The 20,306-nt window shown below is 34.9% G+C and overlaps 1 protein-coding gene across 2 annotated transcripts in view; it reads right to left on the reverse strand.

Moving 5' to 3' along the window:
- Positions 1 to 707: 707 nt before the first annotated feature.
- The window catches only part of chn2 (chimerin 2), a 33,155-nt gene continuing 13,556 nt past the window's right edge, over positions 708 to 20,306 (reverse strand). Inside the window, exons 1-8 of one of the 2 annotated variants that reach the window (XM_051132488.1) lie at positions 16,882 to 17,602; positions 15,426 to 15,431; positions 11,889 to 11,973; positions 8,324 to 8,497; positions 5,770 to 5,847; positions 5,394 to 5,531; positions 3,395 to 3,500; positions 708 to 2,974 (exon numbers count right to left, since the gene is read on the reverse strand). In XM_051132488.1, coding sequence (XP_050988445.1) covers positions 2,803 to 2,974; positions 3,395 to 3,500; positions 5,394 to 5,531; positions 5,770 to 5,847; positions 8,324 to 8,497; positions 11,889 to 11,973; positions 15,426 to 15,431; positions 16,882 to 17,199 — 1,077 coding nt within the window. In that variant the 5' untranslated portion in view covers positions 17,200 to 17,602 and the 3' untranslated portion in view covers positions 708 to 2,802. Of the gene's footprint in view, positions 2,975 to 3,394; positions 3,501 to 5,393; positions 5,532 to 5,769; positions 5,848 to 8,323; positions 8,498 to 11,888; positions 11,974 to 15,425; positions 15,432 to 16,731; positions 16,819 to 16,881; positions 17,603 to 20,306 lie in introns of those variants that run through there. The other variant, XM_051132487.1, reaches the window with a different exon arrangement.

Raw genomic sequence — 20,306 nt, forward strand, 5'->3', positions numbered from 1 at the left:
TCTATCTATCTATCTATCTATCTATCTATCTATCATCACAAGTCAGTTTAGTTAATCATACTTTAAATGTTGACATTTTAAAGCAAAACTATCTGTCTATCTATCTATCTATCTAAACTGTATTTTATTTATTTGTTTATTTTAACAAATCTATATTGTTCTTTAGAAACACTCACCTCAGAGTCAGGGGTGTTAATGTCAGTCAGAGACTGACTAAAAAAACATCCAGCAGAACAACCTTATCGCTTTTCTGTCTATATCTTTACCCACAACATCATTTAATGCTGCGTCCCTCTGTCTAAACTGTAATGAGTGATGAATTTGTCTATTTATAGTTCACCTGCTGCTCATAGCCCCGCCTTCCTCTCTCTCATTGGTCTGCTGAGCTGCTGCGGCTGCCCTCAGGAACCTGGTTTCAGGTTCTCACTTCACCTGTGATTTGGTGAAAAAGTCACTTTGGGGCATATACCGACTCAGCTGTCTGATACTAAAACAATGCTGTTGGTCACACCCCTGAATTAGGAACAAGAAAACCGAGCTTGGAAAAAACCAACGCCTAAAGAGCTGACCAAGCACTAATTACAGAAACATATTTCACATACTGCAAATGTGAGGTGTTGCAGCTTCAAGTAATAATACACAAACTACTTTCAGAAGCTAATTTTGACTGTCATTAAGTCGAGAATCAAGATTTAAAAGTAACCAGATTTACATAATTTAATAAATCAGCATTTGATAAATTACAATCATAATTACAATCATTCTTCACAGAAATATCTTCAAAATAAAATGTAGAAAGGTCTTTTATCAAATAAACAATTTGAAGGAACTCAAACAAAGGTGACGGTACCGCGTACAGACAGTTTTTTTTTTTTTTTTTGAGTTGAATCACTCATCTCACCTCAGGAGTCTAAGATGAGCACAATACATGTAATTTTGTTAAGCGACATTCTTGAAATGGGAGCAAGTCCAAGGAGGAAGGAACAGGCACTAAATAAAAGCTCACAGAATAATTTTGTCCATTCACAGGGTGCTGACGTAGATCACCCATTGTTGTCAGGGTGAACAAAAATAATTTGAAGGAGGCATGGGTTAAACACAGCATTATTAACACTGGGTGAACAAAAAGAATAATTATTTACACTCCATGTAAAATTAAAAAGTGCTTTACACGTGATCTTAATTGTTTTGCAATTATAGCACACATACATTTACCAACCTCATGACCCAAAAATATATATTTTTTAAACCATACTTGACATTATACCAGTTTCGCAAGAAACTGATACAGTATACCATGTAGAGCATCAAGGTCAATGCATCATACCTGTTTGGCATTAAAGAAAAAAGTTACTGTGATTTGATTTAAAGAAATCCATCCCAAAAAATGTATTTGCATAACATTTAATCACCCGCATGCCAAAATGCAGATGAGTATCCTCATCGGAATAAATTTGGAGAAATTTAGTATTGCATCACTTGCTCACCAATGGATCCTTTGCAGTGAATGGGTGCCGTCAGAATGAGAGTCCAAACAATCAATTAACATCAATTAACATCTTATTAAGAGTTGTGTGGATTACTTGTGATGTTTTAATCAGCTTTTTGGACTCTCATTTTGATGGCACCCATTCACTGCAGAGGATCCATTGATAAGCAAGTGATGTAATACTAAATTTCTGCAATTCTGTTCTGATGGCGAAACAAACTCAACTACAGTTGAGGTCAAAAATGTACATACACCTTGCAGAATCTGCAAAAATGTTAAATACTTTACCTAAATAAGAGAGATTATAGAAAATGCATATTATTATTTTTTTTATTTAGTACTGAAACATGATGCATTAAGAGCCGGGGGTGAAAACTTTTGGAATTTGAAGATCAGGGTAAATTTAACTGATTTTGTCTTCTGGGAAACATGCAAGTATCTTCGGTTGCTTCTGAAGGGCAGTACTAAATTAAAAAAATATGATATTTAGGCAAAATAAGAAAAACGTACATATCTTCATTCTGTTCAAAAGTTTACACCCCTTGCTCTTAATGCATGTTTTTTTCTTCTGGAGCATCAGTGAGTGTTTGAACCTTCTGTAATAGTTGCATATGGGTCCCTTAGTTGTCCTCAGTGTAAAAAGATGGTTCTCAAAACCATAGTCATTAATGGAAAGGGTTCAAATACAAAAAAAAAAAACGCTGAAAAACCAAAGAATTTGTGGGACCTGAAGGATTTTTCTGAAGAACAGCGGGCAGTTTAACTGTTCAGGACAAACAAGGGACTCATGAACAACTATCACTAAACAAACAAACAAACAAAAAAAAAAACAGCTGTGGATCACAGTATTAAGAATCAAGTGTATGTAAACTATTATTTTCTCTTGTTGACTACATGTAAATGTCTTTTATGTAAAATATCTTATTTAGATCAGTACTAAATAAAATAATAACATGCATTTTGTATGATCCTTTTTATTTTTTGGTAAAATAATTAACATTTTGCAGATTCTGCAAGGTGTATGTAAACTTTTGACCTCAACTGTTTATCTAAATATTCAGCAAATTTAATTTTGGGTGAACTGTTCCTTTAAACAAAATGCCCATCAATAATAATAAATTCTGTATTCAGCACGAATGTTAATTTATTCTATGCTTAACAGTATTTGTTTGGGGGGTTGAAACACATTGATTGAAATGTGCAATTAAGTCCAAATTTTGTATGCAAACAATATCTTTGAAATATGTGGCAGGCTGCTTTTTAAAATGTACACGCTCTTTAAAGTCTTTAAAAGATGTCTTCATTTCAGCTGTTTAAAACAAGATGTCCTCATGCTCTATCAGGAGCTGAACAATCAGTTTCTGGTATCTCATGTCGTTGAGAGTAGTTAGTGTGTTTTGGTCCGGGGGCCGCATGAGCGTCGGGCCAAAAACAATTCCTAGGTTCTCTGAGTTCATATAATTGTCCTTCTCGTACATGGTGACCCTGATAAATAGAGAAAAGATGTGGAAAAAACACTTCAGACAAAACGATTTTGATAATAAACATACAGGTAGGTAACTGATATACTTTCCATGGATATGTAAATGTGGCAAAGCTGGCTTGGCAAGTTAGAGGGAAAGCACAAATCCTTGAGGATTACTTTGTAGGTTTTTCAGTTCCTGAAGTGCATTGAGCTGAAGTGCTGTATTGTGTTTCCTGTTTCCTTCTAATCAGTCAAGTTTTATATTGCAGAGTGACAGGAAGTAAAATTACTTTTTAAAGCCACAGGGAAAATGCTTAAATGGAACAAAAACCTGAACACCCACCAGCTTAATGAGGTATAGAGCCATATAGTGAACTATGGGACCGGCACCTAAGGGAGCAGTTAATGTGTGTGGAAATTCAATACATTTGACGTTTTACCTTTTCAGGTGTGTCATCAGGTACCGTAGGGTCTCATAGTGGGCTGGAGGAAGTTGGAGGAGACCATCATGAACTGCCTCCAGTCTAGAATCAGGGTCTGTTATTTCTGATGACAGAAAATGTAAGAAAATGTTTCGAGAAATACTGTTTAGAATTGCACAGTCAGTTTTTTTGCTAAAACTGGCAACTATTCCACATACTTTACTGATGTTACAGCACATATAGTCCACTCCAATCTATCTATCTATCTATCTATCTATCTATCTATCTATCTATCTATCTATCTTTTTATGACAAGGTCAAAGTACACTGACCAAAATTATAAGCACAACACTTTTGTTTTTGCCCCCATTTTTCATGAGCAGAACTCAAAGACTAAGACTTTTTCTATGCACACAAAAGGCCTATTTCTCTCAAATATTGTTCACAAATCTGTCTAAATCTGTGTTAGTGAGCACTTCTCCTTTGCCAAGATAATCCATCCACCTCACAGGTGTGGCATATCAAGATGTTGATTAGACAGCATGATTATTGCACAGGTGTGCCTTAGCTTGTCCAGTCAGTATCTGGAGTTACCACCATTTGCCTCACGCAGTGCAACACATCTCCTTTGCATAGAGTTGATCAGGTTGTTGATTGTGGCCTGTGGAATGTTGGTCCAATCCTCTTCAATGGCTGTGCGAAGTTGCTGTATATTGGCAGGAACTGCAACACGCTGTCGTATACGCCGATCCAGAGCATCCTAAACATGCTCAATGGGTGACATGTCTGGTGAGTATGCTGACCTGATGTTTTCAGCTTCCAGGAATTGCGTACAGATCCTTGCAACATGGGGCTGTGCATTATCATGCTGCAACATGAGGTGATGGTCGTGGATGAATGGCACAACAATGGGCCTCAGGATCTCGTCATGATATCTCTGTGCATTCAGAATGCCATCAATAAAATGCACCTGTGTTCATTGTCCATAACATATGCCTGCCCATACCATAACCCCACTGCCATCATGGCCCACTCGATCCACAATGTTGACATCAGCAAACCGCTCACCCACACGACGCCATACACAATGTCTGCCATCTGCCCTGTACAGTGAAAACCTGGATTAATTCGTGAAGAGAACACCTCTCCAAAGTGCCAGACGCGATCGAATGTGAGCATTTGCCCACTCAAGTTGGTAATGATGACGAACTGCAGTCAGGTCGAAACCCTGATGAGGACGGTGAGCATGCAGATAAGCTTCCCTGAGACGGTTTCTGACTGTTTGAGCAGAAATTCTTTGGTTATGCAAACCAATTGTTGCAGCAGCTGTCTGGGTGGCTGGTCTCAGATGATCTTGGAGGTGAAGATGCTGGATGTGGAGGTCCTGGGCTGGTGTGGTTACACGTGGTCTGCGGTTGTGAGGCCGGTTGGATGTACTGCCAAATTCTCTGAAACGCCTTTGGAGACGGCTTATGGTAGAGAAATGAACATTCAATTCACAGGCAGCAGCTCTGGTGGACATTCTTGCAGTCATGCTAATGCCAGCTGCACGCTCCCTTAAAATTTGCGACATCTGTGGCATTGTGCTGTGTGATAAAACTGCACATTTTAGAGTGGCCTTTTATTGTGGCCAGCCCAATAATCATGCTGTCTAATCAGCATCTTGATATGCCACACCTGTGAGGTGGATGGATTATCTCGTCACAGGAGAAGTGCTCACTAACACAGATTTAGACAGATTTGCGAACAATATTTGAAAGAAATAGGCCTTTTGTGTACATAGAAAAAGTTTTAGATTTTTGAGTTGAGCTCATGAAAGATGAGGCCAAAAACAAAAGTGTTACGTTTATAATTTTGGTCAGTGTAGTTTCAAAAAAAAAAAAAAAAAAAAAAAAAAAAACATAACCGAAACAGATTACAGAAAATTCTAGTTGGTTATAACAGATATATAACTGATATTTTCTAATTAATATATAGTTATAATATATAGATATAAAAGTCTATAAAAGTCTCTTACTGGCTGCTTGTATGAATTTGGAGTAGACGTCATATGTGATAACTGGAATGGGCAGATCTCGCAAATAAAGCTTCAGAGCTCCAGCAATTATATTGATGTCTGGGTAGATGTTGGCACTGATGTCTGCCTTATCACCATCTGCAAAGGAGAATTAGTTATCTGTTATGAATAACAGATTAATCACTATACTGTACCAACAATGCATTGTTTTGACTTCAAACTTGCATGCTGATAAAAAAAACAGTGATATAAATGAGTTCATTCAAGCATGTAAGCCAAAGTGAAGAGACCAAATGGTAGTTGAACACCTAAAATACATCTGATTACATCAGGCATGATGCATAAAAAGTGGTAGAACAGTTATTCTAATACTAACCTCTGTCGAAGGACAGCCGGACATCTTCTATGTGTTCTGTGAACCCTGACACTCTGTACAGACCCTCTGATTTCAAACCTGGAAGAAGCAGAAGTAGCACATATTTACTTCAACTATAAAGTCAGTGGAGTTGAGTATAAACATGTAAATTAGTATTGATCAAACTGGGGCTGGAACTAACAACTAATTGGATAATCAATTAAAGATCTGATTATCCTTTCAATAAACTGGATTTACTACATCTTGGCCAGTTCATCTATCATCCAATCACCTGTGTGCATAGGAACTCCATCCTTAAATCTTTCATTATGGACAATTTTGATGTGGAACTTAAAGGGATAGTTCATGCAAAAATGAAAATTTTGTCATTAATTACTCACCCTCATGCCGTTCCAAACCCATAAGACATTCAACTTCAGAACACAAGATTTTTGTGATGAAATCTGAGAACTTTCTGACCCTGCATAGACAGCATCTACTACGTTCAAGGCCCAGAAAGGCAGTAAGGACATTGTTAAAATAGTCCATTGGACATCAGTGATTCAACCTTAATTTTATGAAGCTACGAGAAAACTTTTTGTGTGCAAACAAAACAAAAATAATGACTTTATTCAACAATTTGTTCTCTTCCATGTTAGTCTTTGACTCATGTTCACGAGAGCACCATGATACATAAAATTACGGTTGAACCACTGATGTCAAAAATATCTTAATTTGTGTTCCGAAGATGAACGAAGGTCTTGCAGGTTTGGAACGACATGACAGTAATTAATAGCAGAATTAAAATTTTTTGGGGAACTATCCTTTTAAATCAAGTCCTTCTCGTTTCTCGTCCACTCATTCTAAGGATCTTCAAAATAACAGACGTTTAATATTTTGGCTAAATCTAAGTCTCTTTTTATTTATTTATTTATTTTCTAGTTGTTGCATTGACCACAAGCAGGCTTGATAATACTGAAAGCAAACATAATTTGTTAAAAGATTACCAGTGATAACACTGTTATAGGACAAAAATTATGATACTCTTTGTTAGCATATCCATAGTAATTGGTCAGTTATGCCTCAGTGGATCATTTTCACATGAATTTGCTTCAGGTTTGATTCTGACGACCCCGAAATTTCAGGATCCACTTGCAAGGGACAGTCTTCATGAAATACAAAAGCAGCTTTATATTTTAATGCATAAAATCCTTTTATTCTATGCAAGTAGAAAACAGTTATTATGATGAGACAACAATTTGTATGCAAAATTAAATAGAATTTTATACAAAGTGAATACTTGTTTGTATTCGCAACGTTACCCTGTAATAATACCTATTTTGTAATATGTTAAAATAGATACTTTTAAATAATATTGTAAAAAGTCTTACAAACTCCATTGAACAAAGAATGTCAACAAATTTGCACACTGCAAGAAAAGTAAAATGAACCCTAGAAGAATATTTTTTTTCACACTAAAAGCAAACTATTTTATTTCTTATTTCTGGGGCCGTTAGTGGATAAATCTTTTTGGATGTGCTTACCCAAAAAATGTTTTAAAAACCTGGGCCAAGTTTAAACCAGTAACCAGGCATTACAGCTGGCAAAATGAAAATTATTATTCCTGGTCTTCAATGATAATGTCAAGTTACTTTAATGTATTTGCTGATATCGTCCAAAACCACACTTTGCCAGGGGTGTTTCCAAACTTTTGTGAGTTATAAAGTCAGAATTGCAAGATACTAACTCACAATTTTTTCTCTAAATTGCAAAAAACAAACAAACAAACAAAAAAAAAACGTGCAATTCATATTTTTTTCTTGCAAATACAAGTATCTTGCAATTCTGATTTTTTGTCTCGCAATTCTCAATTTTTTTTGCAATTACGAGTTTAATATCTTCAATTTTGACTTTTTTTATGCAATTCTTCAGACTTTTTCTCAGAATTGTGAGACATAAACTTGCAATTGAGAATTATAAAGCCGAGCTTTGAGGAGAAAAAAGACCGATATGTCTTATAACTGCATGTTATAAAGTCAGAATTGTGAGATATAAACTATATATATATATATATATATATATATATATAATATTTTATATATATATATATAATTTTTTATTTTTTATTCAGTGGAGGAAATGGGCGTCCATATCTAGGCTACCACACATGAAAGAAAAATCAAATACACATTATACATTATATTTATCTACATAGAAAGAAAATTAAAACAAAATAGTTCATTTTATTACTTTCGTTGTTACATTCAATGTTAAACTTTATAGCAAGCAGAGTGATGGTTGGGTAATATAGTACATAATTTTTTCAAAGAATGATCTCTTCAATGGACGCAAAGTCAAAATGTGGAGAATGTTTGCTCCTCTCTCTGTTGTTTTAAATTAGGTATCTACGGATTCTTCATTTTGCACATCTTGATATATGACAGGGAGACGTCAGAAAACGGAGCAGCTGAGAAATGCATAGACAGTGATTAAGTGCCTTACTGAAAGCCACAGGTGCTAGAGAAGATCTGGGATCTCCCTATTAAAATGTTTTAGCACTCAAAGCGATAAGTACCTCTGTGCTCGATCTCTTTAATGCACATGTCCAGAACCATCGGCCGTGGCGTGTTGTGGGCTTTGACCAGCGTGGTGAGATCGCAGCTGAAGACCTTCTTGATCCTGCGGAGGTCAGGCTGACAGTCGCTGGGCACAAGTTTAGAGCACTGTTTGTGCACGTTCAGCCCGCAGTCTGTAAGAGTAACAGGTCAAAAGGTTAGGAGAGCGTGACCCTGTTGTCTCCAAAGAGGCAAAAAGACAGACTCCAAGAGAATGGAGACCCAAAACTTGTGCGTGTGTGTCTAGGGGTCTGATGGAGGGTATGTCTTCAGGGGTAAAGTATACGTGGAGAAACAGGTGCGTGTCAGTCAAACTGGGTGGTAAAGTGTGAGAATATCTGTCAGATGCTGCTGTGTGTTTGTGGCTCTGTCAATCTGAGAGCGTAACCTTGAGTGACTATGGGTGTGTTTGCCAGCAGGCCTACATATATACACGTATGTGCGAATGTGCAAGTGTATTAGAGGCCTCTTGTCGTGTGTGATGAACACCTGCTTAACTGAAAAACAATTCTTCTGTCAGGAGTCAAGACTGAATTTTTGTGTCCAATTCTTTTACACATATTTCTGAATCAGGAATCTGTGCCTGTGGACATACATTTTAACTGAAAAAAAGTTTGTTTGTTTACTTTTCAGCTACACAATTAAGGACAATTTGTTTACAGTACTTAAAGGGATAGTTCACCCGAAAATGAAAATTGTAAGACTGTAGCTGTAAGACACCTAGGTTGATTGCTTGCTATGGCACTGGGACTGTGTGTGTATGTAGGGGACTGTGGTAGTAGGGTGGTCTGTCTCTGTGTGTCTCCAGTAGCATGCACATGCTGTCCCACTGTTCCTCATCTTCAGCAATGTCATTAATCACACTCTCTGTCGGTTTTACTGCCTGCCTGAACTCCTCCTTCACATCTTTAGGCCACCGAGAAAAAAAACAGAAGAAGACAAAAAGAAAAACACTCTGTGTTCCTCCATATGGGCCTAGGGACACATTCAACTCTTCTCTAATTCTCAATGTGTCTGATGACACTGGCTCGCCTGGGGGCCAGAGTGAAAGAAGAGAGGCTCCTGTGTGAAAAGAAAGGGCTTGAATAATGGCCCGAATGGATGAGACCATTTACAGTGTGAAAAACCAACAGTAAAGCCTTGTGACTGGATTGAGTTTATGTACAGGGTGTTTTGGGAAAGTGCTGTCTAACAATAACCAGCTCCATGTTAACATGAGACCTGAGCAAACATGTAATCATGGGATTAAGGTGCATTTGTTTATCTAGGCCGCATCTAGGAACATGCTGTATTGAAAAGTGGTTAAGGATTTATTATGGTTTTTATTTTATATTTGATTTCAATTTGCCATTTCACAAGAAGTCACAACAAAAGACAATAAAACACAATAAAAACCAAAGCAAACAAAACACAACCCAGTCACAGCTAAACAAAATGAAATACAGTAAAAAAACAACAACAAACCAAACAAAAAACAACAAACAAACCAAACTTAACCAAAAACCAGTCACAACAAAACAAAAACCATGCCAAAACAAAAAGAAAACCTAGTCACAAAACTAAATGAAATACAATAAAAAAGACAAAACCCAGTCACAACAAAACAAAATTAAATACAATTACAAAACAAAACAAACAGAAACAAAACCCAGTCACAACAAAACTAAATGAAATGCAGTTAACAAAACAAGCAAAACAAACAAAACCAAAACAAAACCCACTCACAAAAAACCAAACCAAAACCCAGTCACAACAAAATACAAACAAAAACCAAACAAAACAAAAAACAATCACAGCAAAACAAAAAACAAACCAAAACAAAAAATAAAAACCAAACAAAACAGAAAAAAAAAAAAAAAACACCCCCCAAAAGGAAATACAATTAAAAAAGTAAGAAAAACAAAACAAACAAAACTAAAACAAACCCCAGTCACAAAAAACAAACCAAAATTTAGTCACAACAAAAAACAAAAAAATCCAAATAAACAAAAAACAAACCTAAATAAATCCCAGTCACAACAAAACAAATAACCAAACCAAACCAAAATAAAACAAAAACCAAGCCAACAAAAAACAGTCACAACAAAACAAAACAAAAAACAAAAACACAAATTAAACTAAAACAAAAACATAAACAAAAAACAAACCAAATAAAAAAAACCTAGTCATAACAAAACAAAATTAAATACAATTAAAAAACAAAAAACAAAACAAACAAAACTAAAACAAACCCCAGTCACAAAAACACCAAAAAAACAAAAAACAAAATCCAGTCACAACAAAACAAACAAAAAATCCAAACAAACAAAAAACAAACCAAAATAAAACCCAGTCACAACAAAACAAATAAAAAAAAACAAACAAAACAAACACCAAACCGAAATAAAACCCACTCACAACCAGAAAAACAAACAAAAAACAAACCAAACCAAAATAAAACAAAAATCAAGTCAACAAAAAGCAGTCACAACAAAACAAAAAACAAAAACAAAAATTAAACTAAAACAAAAAATAAACAAAAAACTAACCAAACAAAAAACCTAGTCACAACAAAACAAAATGAAATACAATTAAAAAACAAACAAAACAAAACTAAAACAAACCCCAGTCACAAAACAAATAAAAAACAAACACCAAACCAAAATAAAACCCTACTCACAACCAAAAAAACAAACAAAAAATTAATTAATATAATACAGGTTACTTTGTATATACAAATATTGTATATTTTTAACATAAAGTTGCATTTATAAATTCATATTTCACCCAAAACATACATACAACATAAAGGTTAGAAGATTACAAGGTTTTTTTTTCTTTTTTTGGTTGAATGTTAGTTTGTGTGTTATGATCAAACATGAACAAACAATAATAACAATAGTTTACTTACAAATTAACCTGTATTAAAATGAATTCCTACAAAAAAATCTTAGTTCATGTTTATTAATTTGAAAGAGTTTGATTTTATTGTAAAGCTACTGTATAAACCTTATGCATCACTTCTACATGACAACCAATAAAGTGTCATACTTTGTCATGCAGTACAAGTGTGTGTGCATTCAGGCATCTGTTTATGTATGTTTATCTGTGTGATTTGATGTGTAGCCTGATGCAGTTGGCTTTAATACAAGGAGACTGTCCTGGTTTACCTGGGTGTGCCTCTCTCACAGTACTCTATAGTGTATACAGTATGTTCCACTATAAATAGTCAACACTCAACAGAAGGCACTCAACTGGTTTGGACCAGGTGTCATTAAGGAATGCAAAATACCCACACATCAGCATACTAGTTAAAACCCTTATTGTCCCAGGTATCACTTTCAGTATTTAGCCTTAGGTTACCTCCGCACATTGGAAAAGTTCTACAGCCACTTAAGCATTGTTTCCAGAATGGCATGAAAAATTATCTGGATCCTAAGCAGCCTTCGGATTGTAATTTGATATGAATAATGCTCCTTGGCTGGTGCCATAATTCTGATGAACATTTTATTTTTGTGGGAGTGTTTGTGATTGGTGAAGGATTACCTGAGCAACGGACGCCCTGGGCGATAAGACCCCACATGAAGTTTGCACAGTATTCACACCAGTGCGGCCCTCTGAAGGTGTGCACCTACAGCAAAGACAAAGCAGTCATTGTGAGTCAAGCACACACAAGTTCACAAACACACATTAAAAACACACATACATATTAGGCCAGTGATTCATTCATCTCTAGATTTTCATTTCCAGCTAAAGCTCATAATGAAAGTTCCACAGAAAATGAGTGATTACATTTCCAGATAACTCTCATACTGTACCTGACAGCTAAAAGACTCACTCAGACTAAACAAACATATAGACTGGACATACTGACATAAAGTCCTATTTTGTAGAAAGATCCATTGGTTTTATGATTTTATACATTTTGGCAGGTACTATCCAACATTGTTTAACTTCAGTATTTTCTTTTTCAAGGGAAATTGGCTAATTTAAATTAGATTACAAAAGAATTAAATTAATTTTTACATGTACTTTAATTTCAGTTTGCCACATTGCCTCAGAAAAACAAAACAAATACAAAACAGCTGTGAAAACAAATTCAACCCCCACAAAATAAACAAACAATAAAAAAAAAAAAAAAAAAAAAAAAAAAAAAAAAAAAAAAAAAAAACCTAAACAATCAACCAAACACAAACATTAAAAAAAAAAACAAATAAAAATTCTATAAAAATGATTTGTTTCATTTCGATTTGCCACTCGCCTCAGGACATCCAAAACAAAATAAAATAAAACACAAAACAAAAAAAAAAATGAAATAAAACAAAAAACAAACAAACAGCTGTGAAAGCAAATACAAAAAACCCCCAAAATAAACAAAAACAATAATAAAAAATACAAATAAAAAAAACACAAAACAAAATTTAAAACAAAACACAAATATAAACACCGCCCCCCAAAATAAACAAACAACAACAACAAAAAAAAACTACAATAAAAAAAAACAAATAAACAAAACACAAACATTAAATAAAAATCATGACAAAACAAACATTAAATAAAAACTATTTGTTTCATTTCAATTTGCCACTCGCCTCAGGACATTCAAAACAAAATAAAATAAAATAAAATAAAACAAAAAACTAAAATAAACAAAACAAACAAACAAACCAAAACACAAAACAAAAATATAAAACACAAATCAACCCCCTCCCCCCCAAAAAAACAAGCAAAAAACAAAACAGCTGTGAAAACAAATACAAACACCCCTCCCCAGATAAACAAAAAATAACAAAAAGCAAAACAAAACATAAAATAAAATCGTTATAAAAAAATATTTCATTTTAATTTGCCACTTGCCTCGGGAAATTAAAAAAATAATAAATAAATAAAACACAAAACACAAAACAAGACACAAACATGAAATAAAAATTCTTTGTTTTAAAACAAAACAAATAACAAAAATACAAAAAAAAAAAAAAGAAAATTACCCCCCCACACACACACACACAAAAATAAACAAATACAAAAAAATAAACCAAAAATAGACGAACAACAAAAAATTATAAAAATTAAAACAAATTAAAAAACACAAACATTAAATAAAAACTATTTGTTTCATTTCAATTTGCCACTTGGCACAGGAAATGCAAAACAAAATAATATAAAACACAAAACAAAACAAACGAATAAAAAACACAAACCAATCCCACAAACAAACAAACAAATATTAAATAAAACAATTCATTTTTACAGAGCAATGATCGAACAAGGTAAAGAAAAAGGATCAGGAAATGTGACTAAAGTGATTAAAACTGTTGTCTGTCATCGTGGCACCATCATGGCAAAGTGTTTATACACTAACTCTTGGGTCATAGCTCCAAAAATGTATTAAAATTCAGCGTATTTACATTAAATGACGCATGACATTTGATTTAAGAAACAACAGCCGGTGACGTCAAACCCTGAGACAGCAACCAAGCACTCAAGGGTTTGATGGCAGACACAAAACTGCTCCTTTTCAAACTTCTGAGGAAATATTCAAGATTTTAAGTACAGTCTAGAGGGTGGTACAGAAAGAATGTACTGTAAATAGGGTGGACCCCCGTGAAGACACAGCCCTGATTTTTTTAATTATAATACATGTGAGTCACACTACAGGATTGCTGGGGGAAAATAATGTGTCTGGCATCTGTAACCAAGCTGCTGAAAGTCACACGCAAGGCATGTTCCCATGCACGCCCTTGTGCTGTCAAAACACAGCACGAAAATGGACAAAAGAAAAGACTCAACACAGGCTTTGGAACAAAGCCCAGGTGTATGAATGCTGTAATGTAAATATCAGAATGAGAACACTCTTCATCTCTGTTTAGAACTAGCAGCTACAAAACCCAGTGAACTGTCTACATTCTAGTTGAAATGCCACCCTATAAGTGACTGATATGCACCCAACATAGGACAGAATCTTTCCTTTTGAATTAACTATTTTAATAATTCGATTTTATTAATTGGCTAAAATATATTAAATTATATAATAATGAATTACATCGCCTTCGCATCTGGAATGCACCAACGATACCCTAAAGTGCTACCTACTGAGTGAGCTCACTAGGTTTTGGAACACAGCCTCTGTAAGAACTCTCTTGAGGGAGGTAATACTGAATAATTCATGATGCTCTGACCGCCGGTGACATCATGAGGAAGATGCTATGAGGAAGCTTCCAAGCAACACGTTGAAGTCAGATGATTGCTTTGTTTTGCTCTTTCAAGATTTAAAAAGGAAGTCAGATGACGCTACACTGTGCTCATTCTCAGTCTCAGCCATTTTTCAGAAGCTGAAAGGCACGAAACGGGAGAGTCCATTCAGCAGCTCGGCAGTGGGAGGTTATTGATTTGCGTGCTCAATCCTATCGGTCAATAGCGCTGTTAATGGATTAAATGCCTGGGCAGTTAGGCTCATAGGATGGATTTAAACGTATTGATACGAGGCTCACGGTATGTGTACCGTGGATTTAAATGCTGTCAGCACATAAACATTTGAACGAGACATTAGTAAACATCTGAACAAACTTGTGCGGAAGCCAAATATAGAATGCAATAAAAGTGACTGACTTGGTTAGGCCCACATCACCAGCATTTCCAATTTTGGCGATTTTGAGAAACATTAACCATGCAATCAAAACGAGAAATCGCAAACATTATATACGCACAAAATATCTTCAGTATGCCCATTATTAACAGTTAATATACATAGTTGACTGTGATAAATGATTATTCTGCAAAAAACATTCATGTTTACATTAAAAATGAAACTGAATCAAATCAAAATGATCAGAATGAAGGGATAACAGTGAGACTCAAAAATGATGTTTTCATCATATTTAAATAATTATTTTATCAAACGGATCCACGTGCGACTTGCTGATGATGGGAGAAAAATACTTAAATTATTTAATTCTACTTTAACATACTCTATATACTTATGTAAAGTATTTTTTAAAACAACAAAATCTTACCAGGTTGCACTGGCTGTAATAAATTAGCATTTCAAATAATAAATATGTAAAAAGGCAGTTACCCAGTTACCTTCACCTGTTGAAGATGCAGCCAGTTTGGTTATTTAAATTTTTTTTTTAAAGCCTCTGATTCTCATCAAAACCATTTATTTGGTCAAAAATACGGTATTATTTTGAAATATTATTACAATCTATAAAAATAAAAAATAACAGTTTTCTATTTTAATACAATTTAAATAGTGCTTTCAAACAATTAATCGTGTATATATATATATATATATATATTTTTTTTTTTTTTTCTGGATGCAATTAATCGCAATTAATCGTTTGACAGCACTACTTTTAAAATGTAATATTAAAATTCAGAATCCATTCTAATTATAACCATTCAAAAAATTATTAATGATGTTATCAATTTTTGATGTTTTTGAAAAAAAAAAAAAATTAAAATAGAAATGTTTTGTAACATTATAAATGCCTCTATTGTCATGCTTGCTGAATAAACATATTAATTTCTTTTTTTTTAAAATAAACTTACTGACCCCAAACTTTTGAACAGTGTGCACTACCAGTCAGAAGTTTTTGAACAGTAAGATTTTCAATATTTTTAAAGAAGTCTCTTCTGCTCACCAAGCCTATATTTATTTGATCCAAAGTACAGCAAAAACAGTACAATTTTGAAATATTTTTACTATTTAAAATGACTGTTATCTATGTGAATATATTTTAAAATGTAATTTATTCCTGTGATTTCAAAACTGATTTTTTTGCATCATTACTCCAGTCCCATGATCCTTCAGAAATCATTCGAATATTCTGATTTGCTGCTCAAAAAACACTGATTATTATTATTATTATTATGTTGAAAATAGCTGAGTAGATTTATTTCAGGTTTCTTTGATGAATAGAAAGTTAAGAAGAATAACATTTACCTGATAAAAAATGTTAAAATTTCTAATAGAAATGTGATAAATGTCTTTAGCATTACTTTTGAGCAATTTAAAGCATCCTTGCTAAATAGTGATCTTTGGATCTTTCTATTCATCAACAAAAAAATGTACTCAGCTGTTTTAAATATTGCTTTCTGAAGGATCATGTGACTGGAGCAATGATGCTGAAAATTTTGTTTTGAAATCACTTTAAAATATATTTTAAAATATATTCAAATAGAAAGCAGTTATTTTAAATAATAAAAATATTTCTAAATTTTAGTGTTTTTGCTGTACTTTATAACAAATAAATGTAGGCTTGGTGAGCAGAGGAGATTTCTTAAAAAAAAAAAACACATTAAAAACCTTACTGTTCAAAAACTGTTGACTGGTAGTGTAGATACCACAATTCTGACATTTTATCAACATAACACAACCAACACTCACCTTAAAGTTGTGGATCTTCTCATAGTTGCAGAGTTTCTCCGGTCCATCCTTGATTGTGGTCCGTCTGCTCAGTGGTGATGGGCTGATCTGTGAACAAGCCAAAATCTTTAGAGGCTTCCAGAGGAGGGCACCCTTACTGCCCAGATTCACCCCCAGAGCTAATGCCAACAGCTCCTGGTGCTTACGGTCCTTCTGCTTGGCTTTGTGAGGGGCTAATTCACCTTTCGCTGACCCCTTAGTGCCAACAACCTGGGCCCTGGGCATCGGAAGAGCCTGCATCTCCTCTAGAGGAAGATGAGAATAATGTGGAATGGATGACAAAAGCGGCGACTGAGTCAGTCCTCCGCTCCTTGGTGATCTGGGTCGAATGAGAAGGGGGACAGCCTGGTCCTGCATGGGCAGGGCTGGGGGTGGGAGGTATGGTGGGTGGGCTGCCTGGGGGCAGGAGTGTGTCTCACACAATAGCATACATTCAGCACTCTGAGAGAACGGCAGTGCGAGAGAGAGGGAGAAGAGACATTGTGTCAGTCTTGCAGATACATCTCAGCAGGTTTCTGCAGTGGGATCAATGGAATCCAGAACACAGCGCTTCCAGACACGATTCCACCGCAGTTCCCTAGAGCGCAGATAATCCTGCAGCTAAGGCCGAAGAGCCCGGTTTTATATAAAATAAAATCAGAGATTTGCTGTGAGAGGAGTAGGTTCTCTCTTTAAAAAGGTCTTTCTTGGGTCTAGGTTTAGCTCTTTAGTCATTTCTCTGCTCTTCTCATTGTAACTTCAGCTACAAATCGGATCAGGATTGAAGCAGATTTATGGTTGTAATCCTGCATCACGGGATAATCCTATAGTGACGGAATAACTTCAGGATTTTAGGATTCAAACTTGCTCAGACTAAGTTTAAGCATTTTCTTACTATCTGTTTTGGATAATCTAATCAAAAGTGGACAGAGAAAAACACAAATGTCACTAACGCCACTAACGGTACGTGTTCATGGTATTATTACCATTTTAACGAGATAGTTCACCCAAAAAATGAAAATTCTGTCATTAATTACTCTCATGTTGACCTTCGTTCATCTTCAGAACACAAATTTAGATATTTTGATGAAATCCAAGAGCTTCCTGACCCTGCATAAACAGCAATGCAACTGACATGTTTAAGGGCCAGAAAGTTAGTACGGATATCAATAAAGCAGTTTATGCGACATCAGTGGTTCAACCGTAATTTTATGAAGCTATAAGAATACTTTGGTGCAGAACCTCCTTTGAAAGAATTTTTAGTACATTTCACAAACAATTACAAAGAAACGTCAAGTAACAGTGAATTAGACATCCATTTTTTATGTACAAACACTGAGTATTTTCTTATCAAAAGTTAGGAAGACTGTGTATAGGACTGTTAAACGATTAATCGTGATTAATCACGATTAATCACATCCGAAAAAGTCTGTTTACATAATACATGTGTATGCACTGTGTATATACATAATACATATACACAGTGCACACACATATATTATCAAAACACAAACTTTTATTTTGGACATGATTAATCGTTATTAATCATGATTAATCGTTTAACAGCCCAATACACAATCTTCGAAAACCTCACTGCTTTTTTATCAGCATTGATGGTTCCATAATGTACCTTTCACATTCACAGAATCGGTCCATTGGACAAACGGTTCTTTATAGTGGAAAGGGGTTCTTAAAGGAGAAGTTTACTTGCAGAACAAATATTTACAGATAATTTACTCACCCCATTGTCATCCAAGATGTTCATGTCGTTCTTTTTTTCAGTCATAAAGAAATTATGTTTTTTGAGGAAAACATTTTAGGGATGTTCTCCATACAGTGGAATTCTATGGTGCTTGCAAGTTTGAACTTCCAAAATGTAGTTTAAATGCAGCTTCAAGGGGCTCTAAATGATCCCAGCTGAGAAAGAAGGGTCTTATCTAGCGAAACGATCAGTTAATTTCTAAAAAAAATTACAATTTATATACTTCTTAACCTCAAATGCTCATCTTGTACAGCTCTGCGTGAACTCTGTGTATTCTGGTTCATGACGGTTAGGGTAGGTCGAAAAACCCCCATCTCATTTTCTTCTCCAACTTTAAAATTTCCTACATCACCGTTTTACCCTTTTTTGTAAATGGTGTTTGACCCTCCTTGCGCGTTCACTTTGTAAACACTGGGTCAGAACTTCTGGAGCGATGTAGGATGATTTTGAAGTTGGAGGAGAAAATGAGATCAGAGTTTTTCGACATACCCTAACTGTATTGACCCGGAATGCACACAGTTCACGCAGAGCTAGACATACGAGCATCTGAGATTAAAAAGTACATAAATGTTCATTTTTTTTTTTTTTTTTTAGAAAATAACAGATCGTTTCACTAGATAAGACCATTCTTCCTTGTCTGGGATCATTTAGAGCCCTTTGAAGCTGCATTTAAGCTACATTTTGGAAGTTCAAACTCGTGGTCACCATAGAAGTCCACTATATGGAGAAAAATCCAGAAATGTTTTCCTCAAAAAGCATAATTTCTTTACGACTGAAGAAAGAAAGACATGAACATCTTGGATGACAGTTGGGTGAGTAAATTATCGGTACTTTTTTGTTCTGGAAATTAACTTCTCCTTTAAGATCATTAACATGTTCTTTACACCAAGAATATCACGGTTCTTTTAAGAAATGATCTTGGGGAACAATAAATGGTTTTCTGTGGCATCACTGAAAAATATTTACATCCTTTATTTTTAAAAGGATTGTTAATGTAGTGATACTGTCGTGAATGTGAGTCAAAGGCTGATTCGGAAGAGAAGAAAGTGCTGAATAAAGTTGTTATTTTTGTTTTCTTTGCACACAAAAAGTATCCTCGTAGCTTCATAACATTACGGTTGAACCACTGATGTCACATGGACTTTTTTAACAATGTTCTTACTACCTTTTTGGGCCATTTAAACGTTTTAGTTGCGTTGCTGTCTAATTATGGTCAGAAAGCACTTGGATTTCATCCAAAATATCTTAATTTGTCTTCTGAAGCTGAACAAAGGTCTTATGGGTTTGGAACAACATGAGGGTGAGTAATTAATAACAGAATTTTCATTTTTGGGTGAACTATCCCTTTAAGAATGTACTAGGTGTAAATTGCAACATGTCTCACAGGACCATCAGCCCTTGTCATCGGATAATCCAAGATGGATCCTACTAAACACCAGGTCTAAATGAGGATTTCTGTTGTTGTGCCAAAACTGAGCAAGACTCATGTTCAGGCTAGGGGACCGTGACCCATCTCAGCAGGAGGCTGATGCCGAATCCAGCAACCCTGTCTGGGTATTTGCTAAAGCATCCTGTAGAACACACATCTTTCCTAACCTCACAGATACAAATACTGATGTACCAGAATGGGTGGCCGGTCATTTGCATGATTAAATCAATTAACAAAATGTTGAGATCAGGGGAGAATAATAAAGCTCTGACAAGTAAAAAAGAAAGAATGCTGAAGAGGAAGAAAAACAACCTGGCTACGGCTCACACATTCAAGATATACCGCATTCAGAGACATGATGTACCT

Source organism: Labeo rohita, chromosome 16 (genome assembly GCF_022985175.1).
Source record: "Labeo rohita strain BAU-BD-2019 chromosome 16, IGBB_LRoh.1.0, whole genome shotgun sequence".
In the NCBI taxonomy this organism is placed as follows: Eukaryota; Metazoa; Chordata; class Actinopteri; order Cypriniformes; family Cyprinidae; genus Labeo; species Labeo rohita.